Source organism: Tarenaya hassleriana, unplaced genomic scaffold, assembly GCF_000463585.1.
Source record: "Tarenaya hassleriana unplaced genomic scaffold, ASM46358v1 Cleome39, whole genome shotgun sequence".
Classification (NCBI taxonomy): Eukaryota; Viridiplantae; Streptophyta; class Magnoliopsida; order Brassicales; family Cleomaceae; genus Tarenaya; species Tarenaya hassleriana.
In genome coordinates this window covers 36,980-64,774 of record NW_010966822.1, presented here as the reverse complement: position 1 = coordinate 64,774, position 27,795 = coordinate 36,980, and the positions used below count along the sequence as shown (strand labels likewise).

At 37.0% G+C, this 27,795-nt stretch overlaps 5 protein-coding genes, 1 long non-coding RNA gene and 1 other non-coding gene across 12 annotated transcripts; 1 reads left to right on the top strand and 6 right to left on the bottom strand.

The window, feature by feature from the left end:
• The first annotated feature begins 1,300 nt into the window (after positions 1 to 1,300).
• Positions 1,301 to 4,867, top strand: LOC104822891 (protease 2). Its single transcript, XM_010554246.1, is given in 12 exon segments — positions 1,301 to 1,679; positions 1,681 to 1,731; positions 1,875 to 2,029; positions 2,129 to 2,351; positions 2,440 to 2,584; positions 2,667 to 2,873; positions 2,967 to 3,101; positions 3,177 to 3,305; positions 3,412 to 3,806; positions 3,886 to 4,105; positions 4,214 to 4,407; positions 4,494 to 4,867. Coding segments are annotated over 12 exon segments (2,406 nt in total). The 5' UTR covers positions 1,301 to 1,323; the 3' UTR covers positions 4,690 to 4,867.
• A 1,004-nt stretch (positions 4,868 to 5,871) lies between these two features.
• On the bottom strand, positions 5,872 to 8,185 carry LOC104822890 (transcription factor BIM2-like). The gene is made up of 6 exons (XM_010554245.2): positions 7,897 to 8,185; positions 7,615 to 7,696; positions 7,100 to 7,265; positions 6,557 to 6,951; positions 6,325 to 6,445; positions 5,872 to 6,155 (listed from the first exon to the last, which is right to left on the bottom strand). The coding sequence occupies exons 1-6, from the start codon at positions 8,024 to 8,026 to the stop codon at positions 6,066 to 6,068; spliced, it is 984 nt and encodes a 327-aa protein (XP_010552547.2). The 5' UTR covers positions 8,027 to 8,185; the 3' UTR covers positions 5,872 to 6,065.
• A 449-nt stretch (positions 8,186 to 8,634) lies between these two features.
• On the bottom strand, positions 8,635 to 8,706 carry TRNAM-CAU. The gene has a single exon. It is a non-coding gene; the product is annotated as a tRNA-Met (tRNA).
• Positions 8,707 to 8,910: 204 nt separating this feature from the next.
• Positions 8,911 to 11,511, bottom strand: LOC104823065 (transcription factor bHLH49-like). Its single transcript, XM_010554493.1, has 9 exons — positions 11,432 to 11,511; positions 10,592 to 11,168; positions 10,298 to 10,510; positions 10,117 to 10,182; positions 9,961 to 10,029; positions 9,768 to 9,839; positions 9,459 to 9,662; positions 9,201 to 9,288; positions 8,911 to 9,074 (listed from the first exon to the last, which is right to left on the bottom strand). Exons 1-9 carry the CDS (start codon positions 11,509 to 11,511, stop codon positions 8,911 to 8,913), a joined length of 1,533 nt encoding a protein of 510 aa, XP_010552795.1.
• Positions 11,213 to 13,766, bottom strand: LOC104822888 (transcription factor bHLH49-like). 2 transcript variants are annotated; one of them, XM_010554240.2, is made up of 8 exons: positions 13,197 to 13,766; positions 12,903 to 13,115; positions 12,722 to 12,787; positions 12,566 to 12,634; positions 12,373 to 12,444; positions 12,064 to 12,267; positions 11,806 to 11,893; positions 11,213 to 11,679 (listed from the first exon to the last, which is right to left on the bottom strand). In XM_010554240.2, the coding sequence occupies exons 1-8, from the start codon at positions 13,665 to 13,667 to the stop codon at positions 11,642 to 11,644; spliced, it is 1,221 nt and encodes a 406-aa protein (XP_010552542.1). In that variant the 5' UTR covers positions 13,668 to 13,766; the 3' UTR covers positions 11,213 to 11,641. The 2 variants fall into 2 exon arrangements, with proteins under 2 accessions (XP_010552542.1, XP_010552543.1); XM_010554241.2 differs by having other exon boundaries at positions 12,903 to 13,079.
• A 51-nt stretch (positions 13,767 to 13,817) lies between these two features.
• Positions 13,818 to 17,387, bottom strand: LOC104822889 (transcription factor bHLH49-like). 2 transcript variants are annotated; one of them, XM_010554242.1, is made up of 9 exons: positions 17,240 to 17,387; positions 15,802 to 16,875; positions 15,508 to 15,720; positions 15,327 to 15,392; positions 15,171 to 15,239; positions 14,978 to 15,049; positions 14,669 to 14,872; positions 14,411 to 14,498; positions 13,818 to 14,284 (listed from the first exon to the last, which is right to left on the bottom strand). In XM_010554242.1, the coding sequence occupies exons 2-9, from the start codon at positions 16,708 to 16,710 to the stop codon at positions 14,247 to 14,249; spliced, it is 1,659 nt and encodes a 552-aa protein (XP_010552544.1). In that variant the 5' UTR covers positions 16,711 to 16,875; positions 17,240 to 17,387; the 3' UTR covers positions 13,818 to 14,246. The 2 variants fall into 2 exon arrangements, with proteins under 2 accessions (XP_010552544.1, XP_010552546.1); XM_010554244.1 differs by having other exon boundaries at positions 15,508 to 15,684.
• Positions 17,388 to 24,337: 6,950 nt separating this feature from the next.
• On the bottom strand, positions 24,338 to 26,111 carry LOC104822887. 4 transcript variants are annotated; one of them, XR_773273.2, is made up of 8 exons: positions 25,785 to 26,111; positions 25,613 to 25,694; positions 25,469 to 25,511; positions 25,272 to 25,303; positions 25,102 to 25,183; positions 24,888 to 24,999; positions 24,666 to 24,806; positions 24,338 to 24,571 (listed from the first exon to the last, which is right to left on the bottom strand). It is a non-coding gene; the product is annotated as an uncharacterized LOC104822887 (long non-coding RNA). The 4 variants fall into 4 exon arrangements; XR_773274.2 differs by having other exon boundaries at positions 24,666 to 24,820; positions 25,102 to 25,180; XR_773271.2 differs by having other exon boundaries at positions 25,102 to 25,180.
• Positions 26,112 to 27,795: the final 1,684 nt, after the last annotated feature.

The following is a 27,795-nucleotide window of genomic DNA, read 5'->3' as shown; positions in this document are numbered from 1 at the left end:
GAATCGGAATATCGTGCCTTAGCTCAGACATCCTGTGAGATTATTTGGCTCGCTAATCTGCTTAAAGACCTGTCCATTCCCTGTTCTCAGCCTTATAATATTTACTGTGATAACCAATCGGCTATCCATCTTGCCAGCAATCCCATTCTGCATGAAAGGACGAAACATGTTCAACTTGACTGTCACTTTATCAGGGAACACATTGGCACAGGTTTGCTGAAAGTTCTTCATGTTCGATCTCATGATCAAGTGGCTGACATCCTTACCAAGCCATTGGCTTCAGATCAATTCCGGTACCTCCTCTTCAAGATGGGAATACAAAACTTGTATTCTCCATCTTGCGGGGGAGTTTTACCCGACAACCTCTTTACAGGTTCTTGATGATTCTGACAATTCTGTTGTGGCTAGGTGCATCGACATGTTTTCTGCACAGGAAAATTCCGTTGGTGCAAGGGCAACTCCTCAGGCTACTCTACAACACCTTTTTAGATGTATAGAAGGATCATTGTACAAATATTAATTTTTATTCCTTTATTTGAGTTGTATATATACAGGATGTAAGAAACACTTTACAGGTGTGAGAAATATACAACAAAGAAAAACTTCTTCTTCGAGAGCTTTTCCATCGCTTTTCCAAGTTCCTCTTTTTCCAACAATACCAAAAATTGGTTTATTTATCAATGTTTACAATTTTCGTATCTTATAATATCGTGAATATAGACATACAATGATATAACTCTCGTTACATGTTTTTGGAAGTAAACGTGAACGAATGAAAATAAAATGTTTACACTATTATATTAATGCTATCGTGCACGCGGACGTATAGAAGATGCATACATGGTAATAACTACAAAATGTAATACAGCTAAGGGATGACGTGGCAAAGGAGAGTGCAAGTGGGATACATAAATACTTTTGTTCCGCAGAACGTTTTGTGTGATGGCTTCTTCTGCTACAAGTGGTGCCTTTTCCTTTTTTTCTTTTTTTTATATTTATAAATTTATAATTCATTAAGCGAAAAACAAACGTGAAAAGTTGCATAATATAAAATAAAATATAAAGCATCCAGACGTTCCAAAGAAGCTGGTCCAACTCTCTTGATATGGATATTTGGAAGGCTTTAGTTTGGGCTTAACACTAAGCTTATCAAAGCCCATTATTTAAGCCCAAATACCTATTTCTGAACCTTTGGTCCGGTTCGGTTCGGTTCAAGAATTTACTCTGGTTTAGTTCGGTTTTGTCTCTACTCCTAGTCTCCTACCCTGTATTCAAATCGTAACCCTTTCGCCGCGGGACTCGTCGGTCTCGGCGACGCTAAAAATGGCGGCGGCGTCGATTCTCCGTCGACCGAAGCCACGGACTATAATGTCCGTTTTGCCCTCAGCACTGAGGTCAACGCCTGCCATGTCGTCGTCACCGTCATCGTCTTCCTCTGTCTCGGCGGCGGCGCAATGCTCTGCTCGACGGACTGAAACATTCTCGTTACCAACGCAAGCTCCTCCTGTCCCGAGGAAGATCCCGTCAACGGTCTCTGCTCATGGGATGACGTGGCAAGACCCCTACCGTTGGATGCGGAACACTGATGATCCAGATTTCATCGATTTTCTGGACCGCGAGAACTCGTACGCCCAAGCTTTCATGGCGGACACAGAAGCCCTGCGGAGCGATCTAGTTTCCGTCCCGCATACCCACTGAAATTTCCTCTCCCCCTGAACGTTGGGGACCATGGTTCGTATCTTTGCGCCGCAAAATTTCGTTCTTTTTCTTAACTTTTGCCTGATTTTTTTAGATTCTTCGTCTTTTCCTATATTGCTATGTGGATTCTTGAAGCAAAGGAGAGAGTTTGACAAGTGTAAATGTAATATGAGCAGGCTATATAAGCAATACATACCCGAAGGAAAAGAGTACCCGGTTTTGTGTCGGATATTGGAAAATGGAGAAACGGGTTGGTTCTCACGCCTTTTTGGCAGAGAAAAAGGGAAGGAAGAAGTTCTACTTGACTGGAATCAAATTGCAGAACAGTATGGCAAGTTTCTTCGAGGTTTTATTAGCCAGTGTTTAAGATGCCTGTAAGAGATCAAATTGCAGATCAGAAGTGGTTGTGTTCCTGTCTCTGGATTTTCAGGTTACGTTCACGTTGGGGTTTGCCGGATTTCGCCTGATCACAACTATCTAGCTTACACAGTTGATCCTTCGGGTAGTGAAAGATTTTTGCTTCAGATCAAAGACCTTAGAACTGGACGTTTGGTTCCAAGGTCAAGAACTGATGGAGCTGTCAGCTTGGCATGGGCTCTAGATGGAAAGACCTTGTTCTATACCGTCTCAGATGAAAATCAAAGACCTCACAGGCATGACACAATCTCTGTTTGTACTGAAAGATTGTCTTTTTTTGTTTTGGAATGCTGGGGTGTTTGTTCAATGTGCTGATTTTCGCAGGGTGATGTCCACTAATGTAGAATCAGACGGTAACGATGATTCACAAGTGTTTGTGGAAAACGATTCCAGTTTCTGTCTAGACATAACGAGTACAAAAGATGGCAAGTTTGTCACAATCAATTCAAATTCAAGAACTTCATCCGAGGAATTTACCTTCTTCCTTTTGCATTTTCTTTCTGAGTTATAGTCCATTGCCTTGAGGCTCATATCGATTTCTCATACTGCAGGTTTATGTTATAAGTGCTGATTACCCATCAGCCGGGCTTCGAAGGGTTCGTAGGCGGGCTGTTGGCGTGCAGTATTTTCTTGAACATCATAACGGGCTCTTTTACATTCTAACTAATGCACCCACAAGTGGAACCAGTGAGCGTTCGGGCAAAGGCTATTACTTGACTAGGTGTCGAGTGGAAGAAATTGAAGCATCTAACTGGCAGGTTCTGCTCAACTTTGGTTTATCAAAATTATCATCTTCCATTTTTTTTTTCTCGTTTGGTCAGATTCGTAATGGTACCGATTTTTCTTCTCAGACGGTTATTCATCCGGATGACAATGACAGCATACAAGATATGGACATGTTCGATGACTACATGGTGCTTTTCCTCAACAAGAATGGCTTACCTGTGATATCTTCCATTGATATGCCTATCAGAGCAAATCCAAAGGTACTAAGGATATTTGAACAGTTCTGAAAAAAAAAGTGGTTTTTGGTATAATCCTTCCGGTTTATTCTTTTGCAGGATCTGAGGAGAATAGAGGATCTCAATCCCTGGTACTTTCCTCTTCCTTCTGATCACTGCAGTGTTGTCCCGGGATCAAACCATGATTTTACGAGCTCGATATACAGATTAGTGCTGTCATCTCCTGTGGTATAACGTCTAATGATCTTGATTATGAAATGGGCTGTGCTCTTAATCACTATTTTTCTGTAAAGATTCTCTCTCTGAACACCTTGATTCTATCCGGAACATGCAGATTCCTGACACGATTATCGACTATGATGTGCCAAGAAGATCATTCTCGATTTTGCAGGAAGAGGGTGTTACAGGTAATCCCGACATTGCTACGTCACCTGCTGCCTGCTCTGTGGATAACATCACCGAGGTTCAGGATGTTCGGTTAAGTAACCAAATGGATAGATTGAAGAATATCTCCCATGGATATGTTTGTGAGAGACGAGAGGTTCCTTCTCATGATGGAGTTGAGATCCCTCTTACGATTCTGTATTCTCGTAAAGCATGGCAGATGAATCGATCCCCGGGAATATTAATCGGGTATGGTGCATATGGGGAAGTACTAGACAAAAACTGGTGCTCTAATAGATTGAGCATGCTTGATCGTGGCTGGGCGATTGCATTTGCCGATGTCAGGTAGGGTATATCCCAATCAGACGAGAGGAAAATCATCGCGTTTGATATCTTTCGATTATTCTTGCCTTGATTCTTACAGGGGCGGAGGAGGAGGAGAGGATTTATCGTGGCATAAATCCGGAGCTGGATTGAACAAGAAAAACTCGATCCAAGACTTCATAGCATGCGCAAACTATCTAATCGACGAGGGCTATGTCCAAAGACAGTATCTTGCTGCAATAGGGTACAGTGCAGGCTGTGTTCTTCCAGCTGCAGCCATGAATATGCACCCGGGTCTCTTCCGAGCTGCAATTTTGAAGGTTAGATTTCGCAAAAAGACACATCCTTTATCGCATCTCTTGCATAGTCAAAGCTAAAAACACGTCCTTTATCGGATCTCTCATCGGGGATGTACTGGCGGTTGACAGGTTCCCTTTCTCGATGTGCTGAACACGTTAATGGACCCGAGCTTACCTCTAACGGTTCTTGACTACGAAGAATTCGGAAACCCGCAAACGGAAACGGACTTCGAGTGCATCCGCAGCTATTCACCTTACGAAAACATACGCGAAGGTGTTTGCTACCCATCGATGCTCGTTCAACCGTCGTTTCACGATCAAAGGCAAGCATACAGTGAATGAAACCTAAACCGGTTCTTTTTACAATTGCGGATCCATGAATGGAGGATATATATGTGTGATGGCGCAGGGTGGGAGCGTGGGAGGGCGGGAAATGGGTGGGGAAGATACGAGAGAGAGCGTGCGGAAGATGCTCGAGAGCTGTGCTTCTGAGGACAAATATGAGAGGAGGCCATTTCGGAGAAGGAGGTCGCTTCGCCCACTGCCACGAGACTGCCTTCGACTATGCCTTCCTCGTCAAAGCTATGGCCCTCACCCTCCATTAGCCACTCCCTGTTTTTTTTTTTTTTTTTGCCAAATTTTTAAAAATTAAATTTCTTTGTTTTTTTAAATCCTTATTTTGTAATATTCTAGTTTAACATAGACTCGTTTTCAAATGAAACAGGAAAATATTGATTTGATTTGGATCGTTTGTTTCACGAGTTAAACGAATTGGTTTGTGAACTATAAAAGTATAATTTTTTTTTTATTTTATGAAAAAATATCAAGTAACTGATATTTTAATATAAAATGTAAATATTAAAATATCAGATTTAAGTATATAAAATGTTTTTTTATAATATATATATTTTTCGTGCATGCAATACGTTTTTTTTTCCTGTATCAATGGGCATGGAGTGCCCGCTAGTGTTTGTGTACATTTGTTACGAATATATATCCTTATCAATTTTGAATATTTACACTTTTGTATTTTTATACAGGATATCCGAATCCATTTTTTTATATATGTTTGTTTAAATAAACTTTGGATTAGAATATCTACGAGTATCTAAATAATTCTGCAGGGTATTCGTAATTTGGGTGCTCTATACGGTCTTGAATTTTTTGATTATCGGATTTGAAACACAGGAGAATTAGTGTGCCCCATGAGAATTTTTTTTTTGGTTATAGAGAATATGACGCAGCAAATCCCATTAGGGGTGGTCAAAACAACCCAAATTTCGGATACTTGGTCGAGCTAGATATATGAAGAGAATGAAATACAAGATCGGTTAATAATTTTGGAATACCTGAATTTTCGGGTTCGGTTAATTGATATTGTCTTGTGGATATAGATAATACAAAATTATCCGCTAAATTTTAGGATTTACGTTAGATTTTGTGTTATATTATTTGATTTTAATAATTATATAGGTATTATTAGATATATTTTAAAGAACTTTGAATTTATTTTAGATATAAATACCTTTTAAATTGATTTTGATATAAATATAATTAAAAAATTGATCGAAAATAATTAAAAATATTTGGGTATGGATACTAATAGATATCCGATAAGGCGAGTTTTTTAGTTTAGATATTCGACGTCATAGGTAAGAATTCAGGTAATAAAACATACCACCCGAGATATTAGAATTCGGATATCCTAAAAATTCTGGATACCGATCCATGTATGCTCACCCCTAGATACCATAGTATCTAATATTGGAGATTACACTCATCAGACATCAAATAACAAATCAGAGAGACTTTTTTTTTCCTTTTTGTTTCATTAAAGAAAAAGACCCTAAAGAAAACCCATGAAGGAGAAAGAGAGAGCATGTATGCACAATAATACCGCAACCTTATAATAACCAAAACACATGAAACAGTTTTGAGTTGGACATTACATTACACGGATGCATTGTCTTGTCTTTTTTTGCTATGTCTTCTTCATACGCTTATAAGAATGATCAGATTCTTCCTCACAGCAGCCTGGATCCTTTGCTCCTTCATTATCAGACTCCGGATCCTGAAACCACCGAATAATACCCAAAAAACGATGAGATCGGCTCGTGATTGCCCGCCTCTGTTATCATATTCTTGGATCCAATGACAGAATCCCGAGACCTCGGACGGGTTTCAGTATTCAAAAGTGACCTAAGTTAGTCTCTGAAAGTTTGATCATTTCTTCTCTTCACCTTATTAGCAGATGCTACTCCTTGATCAGATCGTTTCCCAAGATCGATCTGCACTGAAAGTCTAGCATGTGATAGGTCGACGCCTGCCTTCTCGAGTGCTTGTGTCAAAGAGGTTAACAGCCTGGTCATAACCAAAACCATAAATTCAGTACTTCAACTGTATAACAAGCAGCCTATATAGATTAAAACAACTAATATTATACGAGAAAGAACAGGGAATTGAATAACTCACTCATGTGAGTAGACACTAGAGATGTTAATTGTTCCGCCTTCTATAACTGGATCCTCGGGTTGTTGACATGGAAGATCACTCCCCCTTGCAGGGCTTTCGATTGATTGGGCACCACCATGTGAGTGTGACGGTTGAGGAATCGGTGCAACTGACATGGACAGAGATAATCCCTTGTTGTCTAACTCAGGTTGTCTATCCGTCGGTCTGAAGGCTACATCTCTGTCATGTTCAGATTCAACTGGGTTTTGAATTGCAGGTGTGGTAGCAGTCATCATATTATTATTCTCCTCAAACTTCCCATGAAATGGTGTCCCGGGACCAGACCCGTTGTTCGGGTGATCGGCAAAACCCTGAACGCGCCAGTGGCTATTCCTCTGTTCAAACCACGAAATCAGCTCAGAATTTCACAAAGACTTATATACCGAGATAATTATAAAACTGGGCACCACTGGAACAAGCCGTCTTTAAACGAACAACAGAGTTAGAAGCTATGTCTGAGAACTTTTCACATCAATATATCGGTACGATATATGATGCTAGAACATTATGAATGCCGATAATAATGTTCAGCGAACAGAAATCTAAGCTACCTCTACTAGGAGATTCCCACTTACCATCATCTAATCCAACATAACATACCTCTACTAGGAAAGACGCCGTGTCTCGTTTCTGATCGCTATGTGGAATCAGTTCCCTCAATATCTGAAATCTGAAAAAGAAGAGGCTTATCTCTCATCAAGTTCTAAACTGAATACATACTGCTTTTCGACAGAGTTGAAAATGCCAGATCAACTACCGGAGAAGCAAATTCCTAGATTCGTAAAATCAAACAAAACACCGAACGATATAAATCATGAAATGCTGCGGCCAACAATCCGAATTCCTAAAGAAGTCCTTAGCTTTCACTAAATTCAACTTGATTCTTCATGCTAGGACATATCAACAAACCGGTTACTACTTAAGATTTACCCGACCAGACAAAGAGGTTTCAAGTTTAAACCTAATCTCAACCCAGCAAGCCTCAACCGATCTCGAAAATTGCCGCGTAATCAGCATACCTCTCATTGATTTTGCTTCTTCTCCGCTGCTCCGTGACCGAATGTTTTGAGCGTATTGCAGCCTTATCACTGTTCTTAGCATCTGCTCCAAATCAGACACCATATCAGAAAAAAAAAACGCAGAATATAATTCTCTCCAGGATTTAAGGCAATCTCGTTCAACCTATCCGAAAACAAGACAGACCCACTATAATTCCGAAGCGACATAACACAACCCTAATAAAAAAAAAGAAAACATCGAACGAAACTACAGGGATTCATCAGATTCGGATCCGAGAATACCTTTGTTCGCGGCGGCGATACTGTTGTTGTTGCTGTGAACTGTAGTGTTCGAAGAGGGACCATGTCGATTCGGACCAAACTCATCATCTCCGTACTCTTCTTCGTCGAGATTTCCCTTTCCGATTCTCATCCTCGCCGGAGAATTGCGCAGCCCGACACAAAAAAAAAGGCGAAAAAAGACAAATCACTTTATATCGGATCCTTTTCTTCTTTTTTCGTTCCGTTCTATCTCATCGCCATTTTCCTCGACGAGCTTTGGATTTTCTGGCGACTCGTGACTCGTTCGAGTTATAATTGTCTGCGACTGAAACTTGTGAGCTCACATTTTAGAGCCAATATAAAGTTAGACACGTGGAAGAAGCGATATGGTGAGGTTAACCCTGGCAAAGAAATGTACAGTTAACAAAACCGAAGAAGGTGGACACGTGAGGTACACGTGATGGTATGGAATATGATCACGTGAAGTGAATGTATGGGCCGAATATGTGAGCTCACATTTTGAAGCCAATATAAAGTTAGACACGTGGAAGAAGCGATATGGTGAGATTAACCCTGGGAAAGAAATGTACAGTTAACAAAACCGAAGAAGGTGGACACGTGAGGTACACGTGATGGTATGGAATATGATCACGTGAAGTGAATGTATGGGCCGAATATGTTATGTGAGCCTAGTGGCTTCTTTAGGCCAAATACAGATTATTACAAAAAAATAAGAAAAAAGTGTGGGAAGCCACTCCATATCAGAGCCTGGTTTCGATCCAGGGACCTGTGGGTTATGGGCCCACCACGCTTCCGCTGCGCCACTCTGATTTGGCGATTGGTTTCATATACTAACATATATGTACAAATCTAGATCTAAAAAACCACGAGGTTTTACGCAGGGTTTGCTATCGGCGACTATTAACTTCACCCGCGCCTTTCTCTCTTTCTTCTCTCTTCCCACCCAACTCTGGTTTCAGATTGATGTTTTTTTGGTTCTTCGTTTCTGATTTGTTTTTTTTTTTGTAATTGTTTTCACCGACTTGTGCGTTTGAATTGTTCTGTTGATATCACTTTCTCGGGAAAATCCCGGAAATTGAGTCCCTTCTTCCCGGAGAATCTCTGGTAATTTGTTTTTCTGGGGGATTTGATCGTCGGATCGGAATGCTCAACCTTCATGTCAGCAGGTGGAAGAGACCCTGTACAGAATATCATTTTTTAATGTTATAGTGAGTTGAAAGATACTTCCTTTAATCTTTCTAAACAGATTTTCAGCAAGTAATCGACTAGCTCTACAGAAGGAGAAAAACACGATTAGATTTTACCAGTTGCTTCTTGATTTTCAGGTGTAGCATCGGTTCCATAGCACACGTGAACAACATTCTGCAGATCACACTCCCATCCCTGTGTTTCCTGTGACACCAAGATAGAAGATCAGATGTTGTAACATAACAGGACCTGTAATGAACCAGAAAAGACATCCGGAAATTACATAAATCCATGTTTGCACAAGTCCTTTGCAAAAACGTAATCCTACAGTGAAACCCTTTGTTCTAAAAACGAGGTGGAACCAGGGAGTATACCGGTCGCTTGAATCCTCCTTCATTCATGGGAGACAATGGGGAAGTGACAGTTTGCCTAAGGACATCAGATGGATTTCTCATGCAAGAGAGAGTCGGTTCCATGAATCCAGGTTGGGAAAGATGCGGTAGAGGAGGATAAGCCATTGGCATGATGCTTTGGGGAAATGGTGGTGCAGATGAGGGACCAGGTCGTAGCTGAAGGGCCTGCACTCAATAGGATATAAACCATAGTTTGAGCTTTGTATGATACAAACTGCTCATCAGATAAAAATATATGTCAGTCTAACTGATGGGTTTCAACTTTCTTACTTCTTTAGCCATGAGGCCATCGAGGTTTAACTCAAGCTGAGGATTTACGGTTGCGAGTTTCATTGATAAGAACTGAAAAAAAAACGAGGAAAAGGACAATTCATAAGATGAGACTGATAAAGAATCAATCACAAATATTAAACAAGAGAGAACAAAGTTGGATATAGGTAAATATCCACAGGCATATACATACCTCGACCTGTCGTTGTAGTGACTGGACATAGTTAATGATTTCATCGAGCATAACTGCCTTCCCTGTGACCTGCACAACACATCCATTTCAACTATATACGAGAAATGGAGCCTATAGCTTTCTTCTCGTACAGCTATAATCATCTAGAAGCCTCACCTTATTGCAACCCGGCACAAGGTCTTGAAGGAACTTCATCCTTTCACTAATCTTTTCTCTCCTTACCTGCAATGAGAAGAAATGAAAAAAAAAACACCTAATTAAGATTCAAGAGTGCACCACAAACAAAAAGAAGTTTGAAGAGATTGCTCATATCATATTTTAAGACGTAGAACCATACTCTTTCTGCAAGACTATGGCTGTTTGTGGCCTGGCCTCTTCGAGCCCTCATGTGAATATATCCTTCCTTTGGAGGATCAGAAGCTTGTTTCCCTCCACTTGTCTTCTTAGGAGACAAATTGGTATTTCGCTCATAATTTTCCTTTTTCTCACCATTGTTGTCTGGTTCTTCACCTGACTGCAGAGCTCTGCTTGACTGGTTAGGCTCATAACCGTACCGACAGAGAGATTATCTATGTAATAATTGGAAAATACAAAGAATTCAGGAAAGAAAAGAGTGCTTTATAGCCTTTACCTGGCTATTTATTTTCCTTTTCTTCCTATCAAAGCACTTGGAAGGGGTTTCCCCAGATTTCAATTCCCCAACTTGCAGTTCATTTCGACCATTACCACCACTGGATCGAGTTTCATCAGACATATGACTGCATCCAGGTTTATCTACTTTAACTTCTTCGTTGGCTCCAACATGGATCACAGTTCCTGCATCATTCTTGAACCCATCTCTTACTGCCGTAGAAGCATCCTTTGGAAGTTCACCGACATTTAGTTCATTCCCCGAGCATTGTCCTCCATGAGCTTGTTTGGCTACAGTTCCCACTGGCATATCCTGCAGCCGTTGCATTGTTCCACACACTTGAGAATACAAACCAATTGGTTCAGGAACTCCAAGAGGTTGGTTCAACATTTCACCAAAAATCCCACTACCGTAGCACGAAAACCTTGCAGCACGAGTAATGAAGCCCGAATCAGCTGGGATCTGAGCCATGCTATGGGGGAAGAACCCATTTGCATTAGGCAGAAGAAGAATGTCTCCATTAGGCAACGGATTAGAAAGATTCCAACCCGTTTCAAGAGGTCTATCAACATTATTCCTGAAAATGTATGCAATTAGTAAGGTGCTCCAAACAATTGGATCTGTGAATAAAGGGCATCTCCTCTTCTATAAAAACCTAAGGTAAATCATGTTCATGTTGATCATAGAGAAATTACATCAAATATTTTCACTTCTATATCCACCTATCTATACACAAAACAAGAACATAGTGAAAGCACAGATCTTTCCAACACCCCAAATCTCCCTCTCCATTATAAAAAGGACTTTCACTTCTATCTCTTTCTCCCACTTGGAATCAACCAGAGTGAAGGGTAATCAGATGAGTCTTCCCCAGCTGTACAGATTACAGAAACAAGATCCAATCTTCTTTCCTTTTCCATTTTCCACATTCTGGTTGGAATCTGGATGTTTTAGACAAGCCGACGCAGTATTTCAATTGCTCTGCTTGTGTTGGTATAACCAACGACATATAATTACCACTTGGGGCAAACGATAACGAGGGACGAAACGTCACTGCTCAACCTTCATGTCAGCAGGTGGAAGAGACCCTGTACAGAATATCATTTTTTAATGTTATAGTGAGTTGAAAGATACTTCCTTTAATCTTTCTAAACAGATTTTCAGCAAGTAATCGACTAGCTCTACAGAAGGAGAAAAACACGATTAGATTTTACCAGTTGCTTCTTGATTTTCAGGTGTAGCATCGGTTCCATAGCACACGTGAACAACATTCTGCAGATCACACTCCCATCCCTGTGTTTCCTGTGACACCAAGATAGAAGATCAGATGTTGTAACATAACAGGACCTGTAATGAACCAGAAAAGACATCCGGAAATTACATAAATCCATGTTTGCACAAGTCCTTTGCAAAAACGTAATCCTACAGTGAAACCCTTTGTTCTAAAAACGAGGTGGAACCAGGGAGTATACCGGTCGCTTGAATCCTCCTTCATTCATGGGAGACAATGGGGAAGTGACAGTTTGCCTAAGGACATCAGATGGATTTCTCATGCAAGAGAGAGTCGGTTCCATGAATCCAGGTTGGGAAAGATGCGGTAGAGGAGGATAAGCCATTGGCATGATGCTTTGGGGAAATGGTGGTGCAGATGAGGGACCAGGTCGTAGCTGAAGGGCCTGCACTCAATAGGATATAAACCATAGTTTGAGCTTTGTATGATACAAACTGCTCATCAGATAAAAATATATGTCAGTCTAACTGATGGGTTTCAACTTTCTTACTTCTTTAGCCATGAGGCCATCGAGGTTTAACTCAAGCTGAGGATTTACGGTTGCGAGTTTCATTGATAAGAACTGAAAAAAAAACGAGGAAAAGGACAATTCATAAGATGAGACTGATAAAGAATCAATCACAAATATTAAACAAGAGAGAACAAAGTTGGATATAGGTAAATATCCACAGGCATATACATACCTCGACCTGTCGTTGTAGTGACTGGACATAGTTAATGATTTCATCGAGCATAACTGCCTTCCCTGTGACCTGCACAACACATCCATTTCAACTATATACGAGAAATGGAGCCTATAGCTTTCTTCTCGTACAGCTATAATCATCTAGAAGCCTCACCTTATTGCAACCCGGCACAAGGTCTTGAAGGAACTTCATCCTTTCACTAATCTTTTCTCTCCTTACCTGCAATGAGAAGAAATGAAAAAAAAAACACCTAATTAAGATTCAAGAGTGCACCACAAACAAAAAGAAGTTTGAAGAGATTGCTCATATCATATTTTAAGACGTAGAACCATACTCTTTCTGCAAGACTATGGCTGTTTGTGGCCTGGCCTCTTCGAGCCCTCATGTGAATATATCCTTCCTTTGGAGGATCAGAAGCTTGTTTCCCTCCACTTGTCTTCTTAGGAGACAAATTGGTATTTCGCTCATAATTTTCCTTTTTCTCACCATTGTTGTCTGGTTCTTCACCTGACTGCAGAGCTCTGCTTGACTGGTTAGGCTCATAACCGTACCGACAGAGAGATTATCTATGTAATAATTGGAAAATACAAAGAATTCAGGAAAGAAAAGAGTGCTTTATAGCCTTTACCTGGCTATTTATTTTCCTTTTCTTCCTATCAAAGCACTTGGAAGGGGTTTCCCCAGATTTCAATTCCCCAACTTGCAGTTCATTTCGACCATTACCACCACTGGATCGAGTTTCATCAGACATATGACTGCATCCAGGTTTATCTACTTTAACTTCTTCGTTGGCTCCAACATGGATCACAGTTCCTGCATCATTCTTGAACCCATCTCTTACTGCCGTAGAAGCATCCTTTGGAAGTTCACCGACATTTAGTTCATTCCCCGAGCATTGTCCTCCATGAGCTTGTTTGGCTACAGTTCCCACTGGCATATCCTGCAGCCGTTGCATTGTTCCACACACTTGAGAATACAAACCAATTGGTTCAGGAACTCCAAGAGGTTGGTTCAACATTTCACCAAAAATCCCACTACCGTAGCACGAAAACCTTGCAGCACGAGTAATGAAGCCCGAATCAGCTGGGATCTGAGCCATGCTATGGGGGAAGAACCCATTTGCATTAGGCAGAAGAAGAATGTCTCCATTAGGCAACGGATTAGAAAGATTCCAACCCGTTTCAAGAGGTCTATCAACATTATTCCTGAAAATGTATGCAATTAGTAAGGTGCTCCAAACAATTGGATCTGTGAATAAAGGGCATCTCCTCTTCTATAAAAACCTAAGGTAAATCATGTTCATGTTGATCATAGAGAAATTACATCAAATATTTTCACTTCTATATCCACCTATCTATACACAAAACAAGAACATAGTGAAAGCACAGATCTTTCCAACACCCCAAATCTCCCTCTCCATTATAAAAAGGACTTTCACTTCTATCTCTTTCTCCCACTTGGAATCAACCAGAGTGAAGGGTAATCAGATGAGTCTTCCCCAGCTGTACAGATTACAGAAACAAGATCCAATCTTCTTTCCTTTTCCATTTTCCACATTCTGGTTGGAATCTGGATGTTTTAGACAAGCCGACGCAGTATTTCAATTGCTCTGCTTGTGTTGGTATAACCAACGACATATAATTACCACTTGGGGCAAACGATAACGAGGGACGAAACGTCACTGCTCAACCTTCATGTCAGCAGGTGGAAGAGACCCTGTACAGAATATCATTTTTTAATGTTATAGTGAGTTGAAAGATACTTCCTTTAATCTTTCTAAACAGATTTTCAGCAAGTAATCGACTAGCTCTACAGAAGGAGAAAAACACGATTAGATTTTACCAGTTGCTTCTTGATTTTCAGGTGTAGCATCGGTTCCATAGCACACGTGAACAACATTCTGCAGATCACACTCCCATCCCTGTGTTTCCTGTGACACCAAGATAGAAGATCAGATGTTGTAACATAACAGGACCTGTAATGAACCAGAAAAGACATCCGGAAATTACATAAATCCATGTTTGCACAAGTCCTTTGCAAAAACGTAATCCTACAGTGAAACCCTTTGTTCTAAAAACGAGGTGGAACCAGGGAGTATACCGGTCGCTTGAATCCTCCTTCATTCATGGGAGACAATGGGGAAGTGACAGTTTGCCTAAGGACATCAGATGGATTTCTCATGCAAGAGAGAGTCGGTTCCATGAATCCAGGTTGGGAAAGATGCGGTAGAGGAGGATAAGCCATTGGCATGATGCTTTGGGGAAATGGTGGTGCAGATGAGGGACCAGGTCGTAGCTGAAGGGCCTGCACTCAATAGGATATAAACCATAGTTTGAGCTTTGTATGATACAAACTGCTCATCAGATAAAAATATATGTCAGTCTAACTGATGGGTTTCAACTTTCTTACTTCTTTAGCCATGAGGCCATCGAGGTTTAACTCAAGCTGAGGATTTACGGTTGCGAGTTTCATTGATAAGAACTGAAAAAAAAACGAGGAAAAGGACAATTCATAAGATGAGACTGATAAAGAATCAATCACAAATATTAAACAAGAGAGAACAAAGTTGGATATAGGTAAATATCCACAGGCATATACATACCTCGACCTGTCGTTGTAGTGACTGGACATAGTTAATGATTTCATCGAGCATAACTGCCTTCCCTGTGACCTGCACAACACATCCATTTCAACTATATACGAGAAATGGAGCCTATAGCTTTCTTCTCGTACAGCTATAATCATCTAGAAGCCTCACCTTATTGCAACCCGGCACAAGGTCTTGAAGGAACTTCATCCTTTCACTAATCTTTTCTCTCCTTACCTGCAATGAGAAGAAATGAAAAAAAAAACACCTAATTAAGATTCAAGAGTGCACCACAAACAAAAAGAAGTTTGAAGAGATTGCTCATATCATATTTTAAGACGTAGAACCATACTCTTTCTGCAAGACTATGGCTGTTTGTGGCCTGGCCTCTTCGAGCCCTCATGTGAATATATCCTTCCTTTGGAGGATCAGAAGCTTGTTTCCCTCCACTTGTCTTCTTAGGAGACAAATTGGTATTTCGCTCATAATTTTCCTTTTTCTCACCATTGTTGTCTGGTTCTTCACCTGACTGCAGAGCTCTGCTTGACTGGTTAGGCTCATAACCGTACCGACAGAGAGATTATCTATGTAATAATTGGAAAATACAAAGAATTCAGGAAAGAAAAGAGTGCTTTATAGCCTTTACCTGGCTATTTATTTTCCTTTTCTTCCTATCAAAGCACTTGGAAGGGGTTTCCCCAGATTTCAATTCCCCAACTTGCAGTTCATTTCGACCATTACCACCACTGGATCGAGTTTCATCAGACATATGACTGCATCCAGGTTTATCTACTTTAACTTCTTCGTTGGCTCCAACATGGATCACAGTTCCTGCATCATTCTTGAACCCATCTCTTACTGCCGTAGAAGCATCCTTTGGAAGTTCACCGACATTTAGTTCATTCCCCGAGCATTGTCCTCCATGAGCTTGTTTGGCTACAGTTCCCACTGGCATATCCTGCAGCCGTTGCATTGTTCCACACACTTGAGAATACAAACCAATTGGTTCAGGAACTCCAAGAGGTTGGTTCAACATTTCACCAAAAATCCCACTACCGTAGCACGAAAACCTTGCAGCACGAGTAATGAAGCCCGAATCAGCTGGGATCTGAGCCATGCTATGGGGGAAGAACCCATTTGCATTAGGCAGAAGAAGAATGTCTCCATTAGGCAACGGATTAGAAAGATTCCAACCCGTTTCAAGAGGTCTATCAACATTATTCCTGAAAGAGCCAAGATTGCCATCTGCAACACCCAATACACCCGAAGAACCTGCATCAGTCTGGACACTGAAACTGCCAAACCCTGTGGTCTGTACACTGGAGGGATCATGCCATAGAGCTTTACTAAATGAATTCATCATCTGAGATTGAGAAAAAGATGATGGACCAACAGACATAGGATCCCCTGGAGGATATGAATCCGTAGGCAAAGACACTGGATTAGAAACACAGACTCGCCAGTCTGCTGGCTTGTTAACCGAATCACAGCTTACATTATTAACACTACTGTTCTTCTCTACCGCAAACTTGTCTTTGTCACCTATGTGATCCATGTCTCTCCAGCTTCTGAACAGCTACCAAAACAGCCAAGTCCTGAATTAGCTTCTCTACCGAATCGTACCTTAACATGAGAGCTTCAGCCTCCAAGACCAGCACACTGTATATCTCATTAAGGCTTGCAACAAAAGCACATTCACGGGAGTGAAATCAAATGGCACCTGAGGAACATTTAAGAACATGAAATGTAACCGTGAATAACGAGAAAGGAATGACTACCAGCTTGATCAGATGAGTAATAAAAGTTACCCGAGACATAAGGCCCCATCAAAAGAATCAGATCAAATCCATGATTTGATCGTATTGACCAGAAGCACTATCAAGTACTGAGATGAAGTTCAAAAAGGTGCATAAACAGTCAACGGACACCATGATTTCCGTACAGACACTCAGAAACGGTCTCCTAAGAAACCCTAACCAGATTTTAGCAGAGATTGGAGCTTAGAAGCATCAAGAGAAAGGCACCCATTACAGATACTGTGCCCCTCTTTGAACAAGTTCAAATCTTTTTCCTCAATTTCTTACCAATCTTTATGGAACTGGGTCAGTTCTCAGCCGCAACAACAGATTAGAGAGAAACAGCGAAAGTGGTCGCCTTTTAGAGAATAGAGATATAACACGGGGAGAAAGAGGAGAGGAAGAAGCAAAAAGAAATACAGGAAAGGGGTCTGGATTTATACCCACGCTTGCATTAAAAACAGAGCCCTTTGACCCCTTAGCCACCGCCATGGCCAAAACTCGAGCATTATAATAGTTCTCATTTTAAGGGAGAAAGCATTTAAGACTTCAAAGTGTTCGTCTTTGGGTAATTATACCAGCTTGAGCCGATCGGCCGACAGTGACAACTTCCATTTTTGGGGTTATCTTAAATTCTTCCTTTTTTTTCGTCTAATCGTCGAAGAACGAGCTTCGTGACCCTCTTCCTACTTCATCGAGAAAGTTAGGGGTTGACGTTTGTATTGGGTTTTTTATCCAAATAACCCACTTGGTCGCATCTATTTCATCTGTGCACCACCGAAAACATAACATATTTTTTTCCCTGTAGAAATACAGGAAAAGGGTCTGGATTTATACCCACGCTTGCATTAAAAACAGAGCCCTTTGACGACTTAGCCACCGCCATGGCCAAAACTCGAGCATTATAATAGTTCTCATTTTAAGGGAGAAAGCATTTAAGACTTCAAAGTGTTCGTCTTTGGGTAATTATACCAGCTTGAGCCGATCGGCCGACAGTGACAACTTTCATTTTTGGGGTTATCTTAAATTCTCCCTTTTTTTTCGTCTAATCGTCGAAGAACGAGCTTCGTGACCCTCTTCCTATTTCATCGAGAAATTTAGGGGTTGATGTTTGTATTCGGTTCCAAAGAACCGAGCCATACCGAATCAAAAATTTTCGAACCGTATAGTTTAAAATTTTTGAACGGTATAGAACCGAATTTTTCAGAAACGAATCGAATCGAACTTTATAAAATTTCTCAAAACAGAATTTTAAAAAAAAATCTAAATTTTTTTAACAAAAATCGAAACCGAACCGTACCGAAACCGAAACTGAACTGATTAATATACGATACTAATTTGGTACAGATGTTAGAATATTAAATGAATTATTTTCGAACTAAACTGTTAAAATTCTGACTCGAAATCCGAAACGCCCGACCGCTAGAGAAATTAGAGATTGTTTGGTAAAAAAACCTTCCGAATCCATCCACCTTCACTTCCCATTTACGCACTTGTTTATTTATTATTATTAATATTTACTAGTATCGTGCGGGTTGTTCTTTTTTAGGATATAAAATTTTATTGATATAAATGTATAAAAATGTTATATATATTATGAAGTTAAATTAGTGTGTATATATATTTTTTAGAAAAAGGGTAGAAGTGGAAGAATCTAATAATTATTGTATTCTTAGATTATAAAATTATTATGTAATAAAATCATTATTACATATGTGTTGAACGACTCGTTTTGTGAAAGATTTGCTCTTAATATCTTTATTCTCAATCTTTGTTATTCTTCAATTTGAAAAATAAAAATTAGTTGTTAAATAATAACAAATAAATAAATTGATATTCTTAAATATTGTAGTAAATATTGTTTTAATAATTGATAAATTTATATTTTTGTCACGATAGATTTTGATAATGTTGAGTTGTGCATCCATATAAATCCGTATAGATAATGATGTGTAGCACGACAAAACACATGATTTATAAATTAGTTTAATAATATTGATATTACTCTATATATGAATATATCAAAATTCTATGGTTTTATATGATTTATATTTACCGTCGATTATCTTTGAATTTATACCATTAATGACTATAACAATTCTTCTGACATTCAGCTTGTCCATTTGTGAATGGGTTTCTGGCGCGAGATCATTCCATATAAAAACCTTTACGATATTGTTATTGTTTTTAAGATTTAATTATAGAAAAAAGTTGTTAGAAATTAAATCAAAATTTAAATTTTCAAAATTATATAAATTGCAATTTAATTTAAATATAGCATACATACTCTTTTAATGATATGCGCTGAACAATTTTCTAAGTTGATGATGCGTTTCATAAATTTGATCTTTCTATTATGAACAAAACTCCTATAACACGACAATGTTCGTAGTAGTCCGTTGAAGATTTCTTTGTAGACAATGTTGGTGACACTTTATTTATCAGAAGAGTTCTCTATATGATCATGAATTTGTATTCATGATGTAGTATTCATGATGTAGAAGTAGCACGGAAGCGAGCAACATATATACAACTGTCCATGTGTAAAGACTGGTCTTGACAAATAAACGGCTACTTGTTTAAGACTTTGTCTTTGACTTTTATTTATTATCATTGCGTAGCATAGTTTGATCGAAAATTGTCTTCTTCGAAATATAAACGGATGATTTGAATCTGTTGGTGTTAAAATAATTCTTGGAATTAAGTTTTTTTCCCCTTGTTCTGTCTTGTCAGAATTTCTGTCTCCAAAATCTATTTTTCTAAATGAGTAATTATTAGCCTCGTGTCGTTGCAGAGTCCTTCTTTTTTGTTGATATTTCTTAGCATCATCAAGGTAGCTCCAACATATATACCGATCTTCACGTTCTCGAGGATGGTTGCTCCGGCTACGATCAAGACTCCATCGTCGATATTCGGGTGCCGATCACCGCCCGCCTAGGCGATTCTTCCGAGCTCACGTGGTGGATGATGGAGACCTTGTTTCCCACCACCGTCGAGGATTATCCTCTTCCCGATCTTCGTCACCATGTGAATATCGACGGCGAACACGTCGGAGATCCGTGATTGAAGAGCTATAGCCAGAGGTTTCCGGGCTATGTCCACAGCTTATGCGCGACCCGATGCGCATGAGATTTAGGAAAAATTCAAAAATATCCAAAGAAGAAAATCTAAAACGCAAACGATCGAAACAGAATCGGACGACGTACATTCACCTGCGGGTCTCACATAAATATGTCACTGTATCATTCTTGCCTTTTCAATTCTCCATAACATAATTAAATCTTTACTAATACTAAAATTAGCCGTTTGCTTATTTTTTAATCCATCATAACGTAAATTATTTATTTAAATCAGCATTAACCGACATTACAACTGAAAAGGACCATAACGTCTATCATTTAATTATATTTATTTTTTATCTAGTTTTTAAAGTTAAATAAAATTTATAATCATTCTTAGATATTATAAATCTACAGGTTATTAGTTATGATAAATGTTACAATTTACTATTGATATTATATTCAAGTAAAATTTACATCATCTATATTAATCTATAAAACTAAGACCAAAATCTTAATGGAATTTTTTGTTTTTAAGTAAAGTGATATTTTATTTTAAATTCTTCATAATAGTATTTTCTAATTTATCTATTACTATTCTAAAATAAATAAATTTAATTTAAAATAACAATACATTCTATTAAAAGTAATTATAATTTATTAATTTTCTTAGGATCTTATTTTAGATCCATCATATTTCATTTAATTCTTATAATTTCATTTTGGATTAATTATTTGCATATTGTATAAGTTTCTCATTAACTTTTACCATAATTTTTTCATAACCAATCAAAATTAAACAAAATGACATGTAAGATGATGAGGTGGCTTCACCAAATCTCTTTAAACTCCTTTATTAATATATATAGATTTGCATATTGTATAAGTTTCTCATTAAATTTTACCATAATTTTTTTATAACCAATCAAAATTAAACAAAATGACATGTAGGATGATGAGGTGTCTTCACCAAATCTCTTTAAATTCCTTTATTAATATATATAGACTAGGTGAAATCCGCGCGATGCGCGAGTTGTTATTTTTTAGGATATAAAAATTTATTGATATCAATGTATAAAAATTTTATATATATTATGAAGTTAAATTAGTGTGTATATATATTTTTTAGAAAAAGGGTAGAAGTGGAAGAATCTAATAATTATTGTATTATTAGATTATAAAATTATTATGTAATAAAATCATTATTACATATGTGTTGAACGACTCGTTTTGTGAAAGATTTGCTTTTAATGTCTTTATTCTCAATCTTTGTTATTCTTCAATTTGAAAAATACAAATTAGTTGTTAAATAATAACAAATAAATAAATTGATATTATTAAATATTGTAGTAAATATTGTTTTAATAATTGATAAATTTATATTTTTTTCACGATAGTTTTTGATAATATTGAGTTGTACATCCATATAAATCCGTGTAGATAATGATATGTAGCAAGGTAAAACACATGATTTATAAATTAGTTTAATAATATTGATATTACTCTAAATATGAATATATCAAAATTCTATGGGTTTATATGATTTTTATATTTACCGTCGATTATCTTTGAGTTTATACCATTAATGACTATAACAATTCTTCTGACATTCAACTTGTCCATTTGTGAACGGGTTTCTGGCGCGAGATCATCTCATATAAAAACCTTTACGATATTGTTGTTGTTTAAGACTGTCTTTGAATTTTATTTATTATCATTGCGTAGCATAGTTTGATCGAAAATTGTCTTCTTCGAAATATAAACGGATGATTTGAATCTGTTGGTGTTAAAATAATTCTTGGAATTAAGTTTTTTTCCCCTTGTTCTGTCTTGTCAGAATTTCTGTCTCCAAAATCTATTTTTCTAAATGAGTAATTATTAGCCTCGTGTCGTTGCAGAGTCCTTCTTTTTTGTTGATATTTCTTAACATCGTCAAGGTAGCTCCAACATTCAAATGAAGCCGATAATTCGGTAATCAAGAAAATTCAAGAGAATTTAGATATTCGACGGGGTATAATGATTGCCAATCAGTTGTTGGAGTATTATCAATTTCAATTTTGTCCGAGCTGAGATACTTTGTCATTTGTCCTGAGATTTTTGAAAGAAAGAATCCATTCATAGAGTTGTTTTTGCATTTTTTTTAATGTTAAAGAGGATAATCATGATCTAAAAATAATTCTTGAAACTTTGGATACGCAACATTTGCAATAACTTGCATAGGATCATTTGTACTTTGGAGCATAAATACATTGTCTATTATAATTGTATCGTCTCTAGTGAAATCGTAAGATTGAGTATCTCTTTTAGCTATTATCTTGTTTCCAACTTGTAAAATCCATTTGGCAAAAGTTTTTTCCGATCGGTTAAGTCTCATGTTATGCATTATCGAAAATAACTAAAAAATTCACTAACTTCTAAAACTTTTTTTTATAGAAATAAACAAACTTTGAATTTTAAAAAAGTATATGAACTTTCTTATTTATTTTCTCAATGATTGATCATAATAATATGGTATATTATTAATTGACGTTAGATTGTCCATAGAAATTAAAAAAATCCAAAAAATCAAAATGCAATATCAATTAGTACAATGCTAATTATTTTTTAATGGTATAAGATCCATATTTTGTATAGATTTACGTGAATTTTGATATGACGTTTAAGCCTACATTCATTATAATAACACTAAATATTTAACGAATTCGATTACATCTCATTGTTATGTGTTAAAAACAACATATTATCATTATTTCGTAGAAAACCCCAATTTAAAAATATAAATATAATATATATAAATTTGTTCATTAAAAAATACATATATAGACATATATATATAAATATGCATATATATATATATATATATATTGTTGGTTTGGTGCTCTATGATGTACTGTTTATGAGCTATGATTATGATACATTTGATGTATTGACACTTTCTATAGTTTTATGGATTAGTGTTTGATTCATTACGTATTATGCATGCTTTAATATGTTATGAAATCCGTGTATCATTATGAATGATACTAAACTCCCTGGTCTTGTGTCGTTGTGGGAACAACGACATAATAAGACTAGTATGATGTGTGATAGATGATCATAGGATTGATCATAGGTATTGGATACGATCACAGTCATAGGTATTCGTTGGAGAACGGAATACTGGAATGACCCGCATGAGATTGTCACATGGACTAGCGTCATGACTTGAATCTCATATGACGGTTCCATGATTGGATCCTAAGACCTGAGATATCTACGGAATCCAACATGAGGAGTTGCGTGCTTTGATTACGTCAAACGTCCTGCGTAACAGGAGGACTATAAAGGCGTGTATCAGGTACGAAACGAATCATGTACTGGATTGTAGATAGTCAAGACGGGATTCGAGCTGATGAGGTTTACGGCGGAGGAATCTCCGTTCGCAACGGTTGGAAACGTCAGAACGCCGGAGCAACGTTGGAGCTCGGTCGTCTCACCGGAAGAGTGTTCGACCAACAGAGGAAGAAAAGAGAGTTCGAAATCCCTAAATCATTTTTTTAACCGGTTAAGCACAAACCGGTTCGAATCAGAGAACCGGATGAAGTGACCCGAATTTCTGATGTGGCATTTTATGCATCTGATGATGTGGCGGTTCATTATGATGTGTTAGACCACGTCAGCGTTCGGATTATGAGCTGACACGTTCAATCCCCATATGTGGGTAATTGCAAAATTTTTCACGATTTGGTGGTGTATTATGGGAAAATTTGAATTCAGATGTGGTTAATTGTCAAATTGAAAATTAGTGTATTGATTTTACACATTTGAATAAATTCATGTGGGTTTATGCCATTTTCCCTAATAATAATAATGGTATATTATTAATTGACATTATATTGTCCACAGAAATAAAAAAAATCAAAAAAATCAAAATACGATATCAATTAGTACAATACTAACATAAATAACTTAGATGTAATATGATAATGATCCCACTTAAAAACAACTCGCTAATTATTTTTTAATGGTATAAGATCTATATTTTGTATAGATTTACGTGAATTTTGATATAACGTTTAAGCCTACATTCATTATAATAACGCTAAATATTTAACGAATTCGATTACATCTCATTTTTATGTGTTAAAAATAACATATTATCATTATCTCTTAGAAAACCCCAATTTAAAAATATAAATATAATATATATAAATCTATTCATTAAAAATACATATATAGACATATATATATATGAATGTATAAATCTATTCATTAAAAATACATATATAGACATATATATATATATATATATAAACATTCATATATATATATGTATATATATGTCGAGGATGATCTACTTCTTCTCGATCGGTGTGTTTCACAAACTCGGCAAGGGAAAGGAAACTGCCATGGCATATGCAAATTATCCTCATTTCCTCATCTTCCTTTCAGATACTTATACAGAATCCCTTGTACCCTTCTCCCATTGGGCTCCTCCACTTTGGTAAAGACACAAGGCATCTCCAACTCTGCAGCTCTTCCCTTGTCCATGGAGTTATGTCCCCTGGACAATGCCCGCTTTCTGGTTCGTTACATGTATACGATTATACGAAGAAGACATTTTAGAATCTTCATCGAGTAAACTATCTTGTTGATTCATTACAAAAAAAAACTACCTTGATGATTCTTGCTGTCCAGATCGGACAAGCTCGAGGAATTACCACTTCTTCTTCCTCTTTCTGCCACTGGCGGAATGGCCAGAGCATTGTATCGGCGAAGACAGAGTTTTTTGTTTCTCACGTCTCCTCCTTTTATACCTTTTATATGAATCCTAAAATGTATCATTAGACTACTACACACATATATGTATAGCTTTATATACATTCAATTTTTTTTACCTCTCTGCGACGGAATCTTTGGTTTCTTAAGCTTTTCCAGCCTCTTCTTTACCCTCTAATCTCATCTCCTCTATTTTCCTACTCGCCTCTTCCCCGACTCGCTTAATTTCTCCTGCATTCACACCAATATCACATACACATAAATATATGACATTTATATTCATATATACACTAAAAAAATTGAAACTAAAATGTCACACGTATCAGCAAAGACCTCGTTTAGCACATCATGCTCTCCACGGCAAGCAGCTCTGCGTCTCTTTCCGTTCACCAATATTTCCGGTGATCTGCCACTGCTACATATGTTAAGACTGCTCCATATGTTAAGAAATGGTTGTATGAAAACATTTTTGCAGTTGCCAAGGCGAACTGAATGCATAATACCTCCAGTGCCAAGTTTAATGCCTCCAAAGTACCTGAAACACAATTCCCAAGCAGCTTCTACTTTCAGTCACATAAAAATCCATATATATATTATGAAACGATGAGAATGAACATTCACTCGAACGTAATGACAACAACCATAACTCTCTCTAATCCTGATGACACAATCGTAGAGTGAATCGGCTTTCATGCAGTACCTGACGGCTCACCATCGACGCTAGAACGATAGTGATCGCCCACCTAAACAAGACCCATCATCATTCATTAGCAAGAGAAATACCCAAAATCCGAAATTCAATTTTTTTAATTCCAGATAGGACTGATGAATGTACATATGATACCTATCTTGTAAGCCCAACAATTGTGCGACGCGCAGGGATCACGAACCTAATGACACACCGTCAAGCACTCGGTCAGATATACCTGGTAAAAAATTCGAAAATACCATTTATGTAAGAGGAGAAGAAACTGGGAGATGAACGATAGACCGGACTATTCCGTTGGAGATGGGACCTGCGATGGCGATGAACTTGCTCTTCTTAATCTCTTTCTCGAAGTTTACAACTTCTTTTATCGGCATTGAGCTCGCCACCAGATGCGGAAAAAGATGTCGACGCCATGGTTTTCTTGGCGGAAGCAACTGTAGAGAGAAACGCGGCGGAGCTCCGGCGGTGACAGTGGTGGAGGCTATCGAAATTGTTACCGACATTCAAGAGAAGGATCGTTGGAGAAGAACCCTATCAAATCTCGATAGCGCTTGAATCTCCGGACTTTGTTTAACATTTGCAGATGATATTGCCTTTTGGAACCCTAGGAGACGCTAAACTGACAGGATCTTCATTTGAGAGAGAGAACCTGCGATTCCATTGTTTTTTATTTTATTTTTAACTCACTAAATAATGTCATCATTAATGGATCAATGGATTCTATTGGAACGTTTTTGTTTTAAACTTTATTATGAAACGTTTTGGTTTTAAAATTCATTATGATTTTAACAAAAAAAATTTATGAATTTAACAAAAAAAAATCATTACGTCATTAAATTAATAATAAGCCGTTTAAAAATAACCAAACACGTCGTCGACAGAATAAACCGTTTTTACGTCATTATGTTTTGGTTTTGCTATCATTAAATTTTTCCATTTATTCAAACACAACCGTTTTTTTTTATAATCAAAAGCTTTGTACCATGCTTTGAATATATTGTCACTATATACAACTAATACCCAAAAAATATATAATTAATTAAACTATTTTTATAACTATAGTAATGTATTCGCATTCTTTTTTATTCTATATAATCATCTTTTTTTTTAAATCTATTTTATATGTCTAATAATTAATTCAATTTAAAATTAAAAGTTTTGTTTCTGATTTTAATATCATTTTCAATATATACAACTAATACCCAACAAAATTATAGAATAAATTAATTTTTGTTAAAACTATAATAATCTATTCGCATTCTTTTTATTCTATATGATCCTCTTTTTAAAAAAAAATATATTTTACATGTCTAATAATTAGTTCAATTTAAGTTTAAAAATTTTGTTTTTGATTTTAATATTATTTTCAATATATACAACTAATACCCCAACAAAATTATAGAATATTCTTTTTATTCTATATGATCATCCTTTTTTTAATCCATTTTACACGTTTAATAATTAGTGATAATCTAATCTAATCTATATATAATTATTAAATATATTAATTTAATAATGATGATTAATAAATTTCCGCTATTATGTCTCTACCGATTTGGTGAAAAAGAATCTTTATGTATATAACCCAACAAAATATGCTTGATTTCACGGTCTGCACCCATGGTTTGACAGCTGAAGAAAACAAAGAGCTATGCCAGAGGTGACATGAGGTCAACCATTTGGAAGGAAAATGAAATAAATGGGAAGGAGCGAAGATATATTTGAAACGATGGTACTGCTTCCATTTCATACGTTCTGAATATTCTTCTCAATTTTCCAGGGATAACCATATTAGAGTTGAAGCTGTCAGTGTAATAAAATATATACTCATATATTGTTGTTGTGAGGAAAATAAGAGAATTTTTGTATACTTCTTGCTAGTGTAATATTAGTTATAATTCTTTTTTTGTTTTATATCTGTGCATATGACCAACACATGTTTTTATGATCGTTTCACTTCTTTTTGTTATTATTAGAAGGTGAGGATTTGGTTATTCTTTTTTTATTTATTATTTTTAGGGATAATCGCATAAAAATACTCGAACTTTTATAAAAATCCCAAATAAATATCCGAATTATAAAATTGTCATATAAATACCTGAATTTTTCAAAACTCCCATATAAATACCCAGACTTTTAAATTTTTTCCAAATCAAACAAACGCAACTGCTAACTCAGCAAAAAACTGCTGACTCAGCAAAAAAAACTGTTGACTCATCAAAAAAACTGTTGACTCATCATTCAAAAATATTATTAAATATCCAAATATTCATCTACATGTATTTAAATTAATATATGCATATAAATTCACATATATA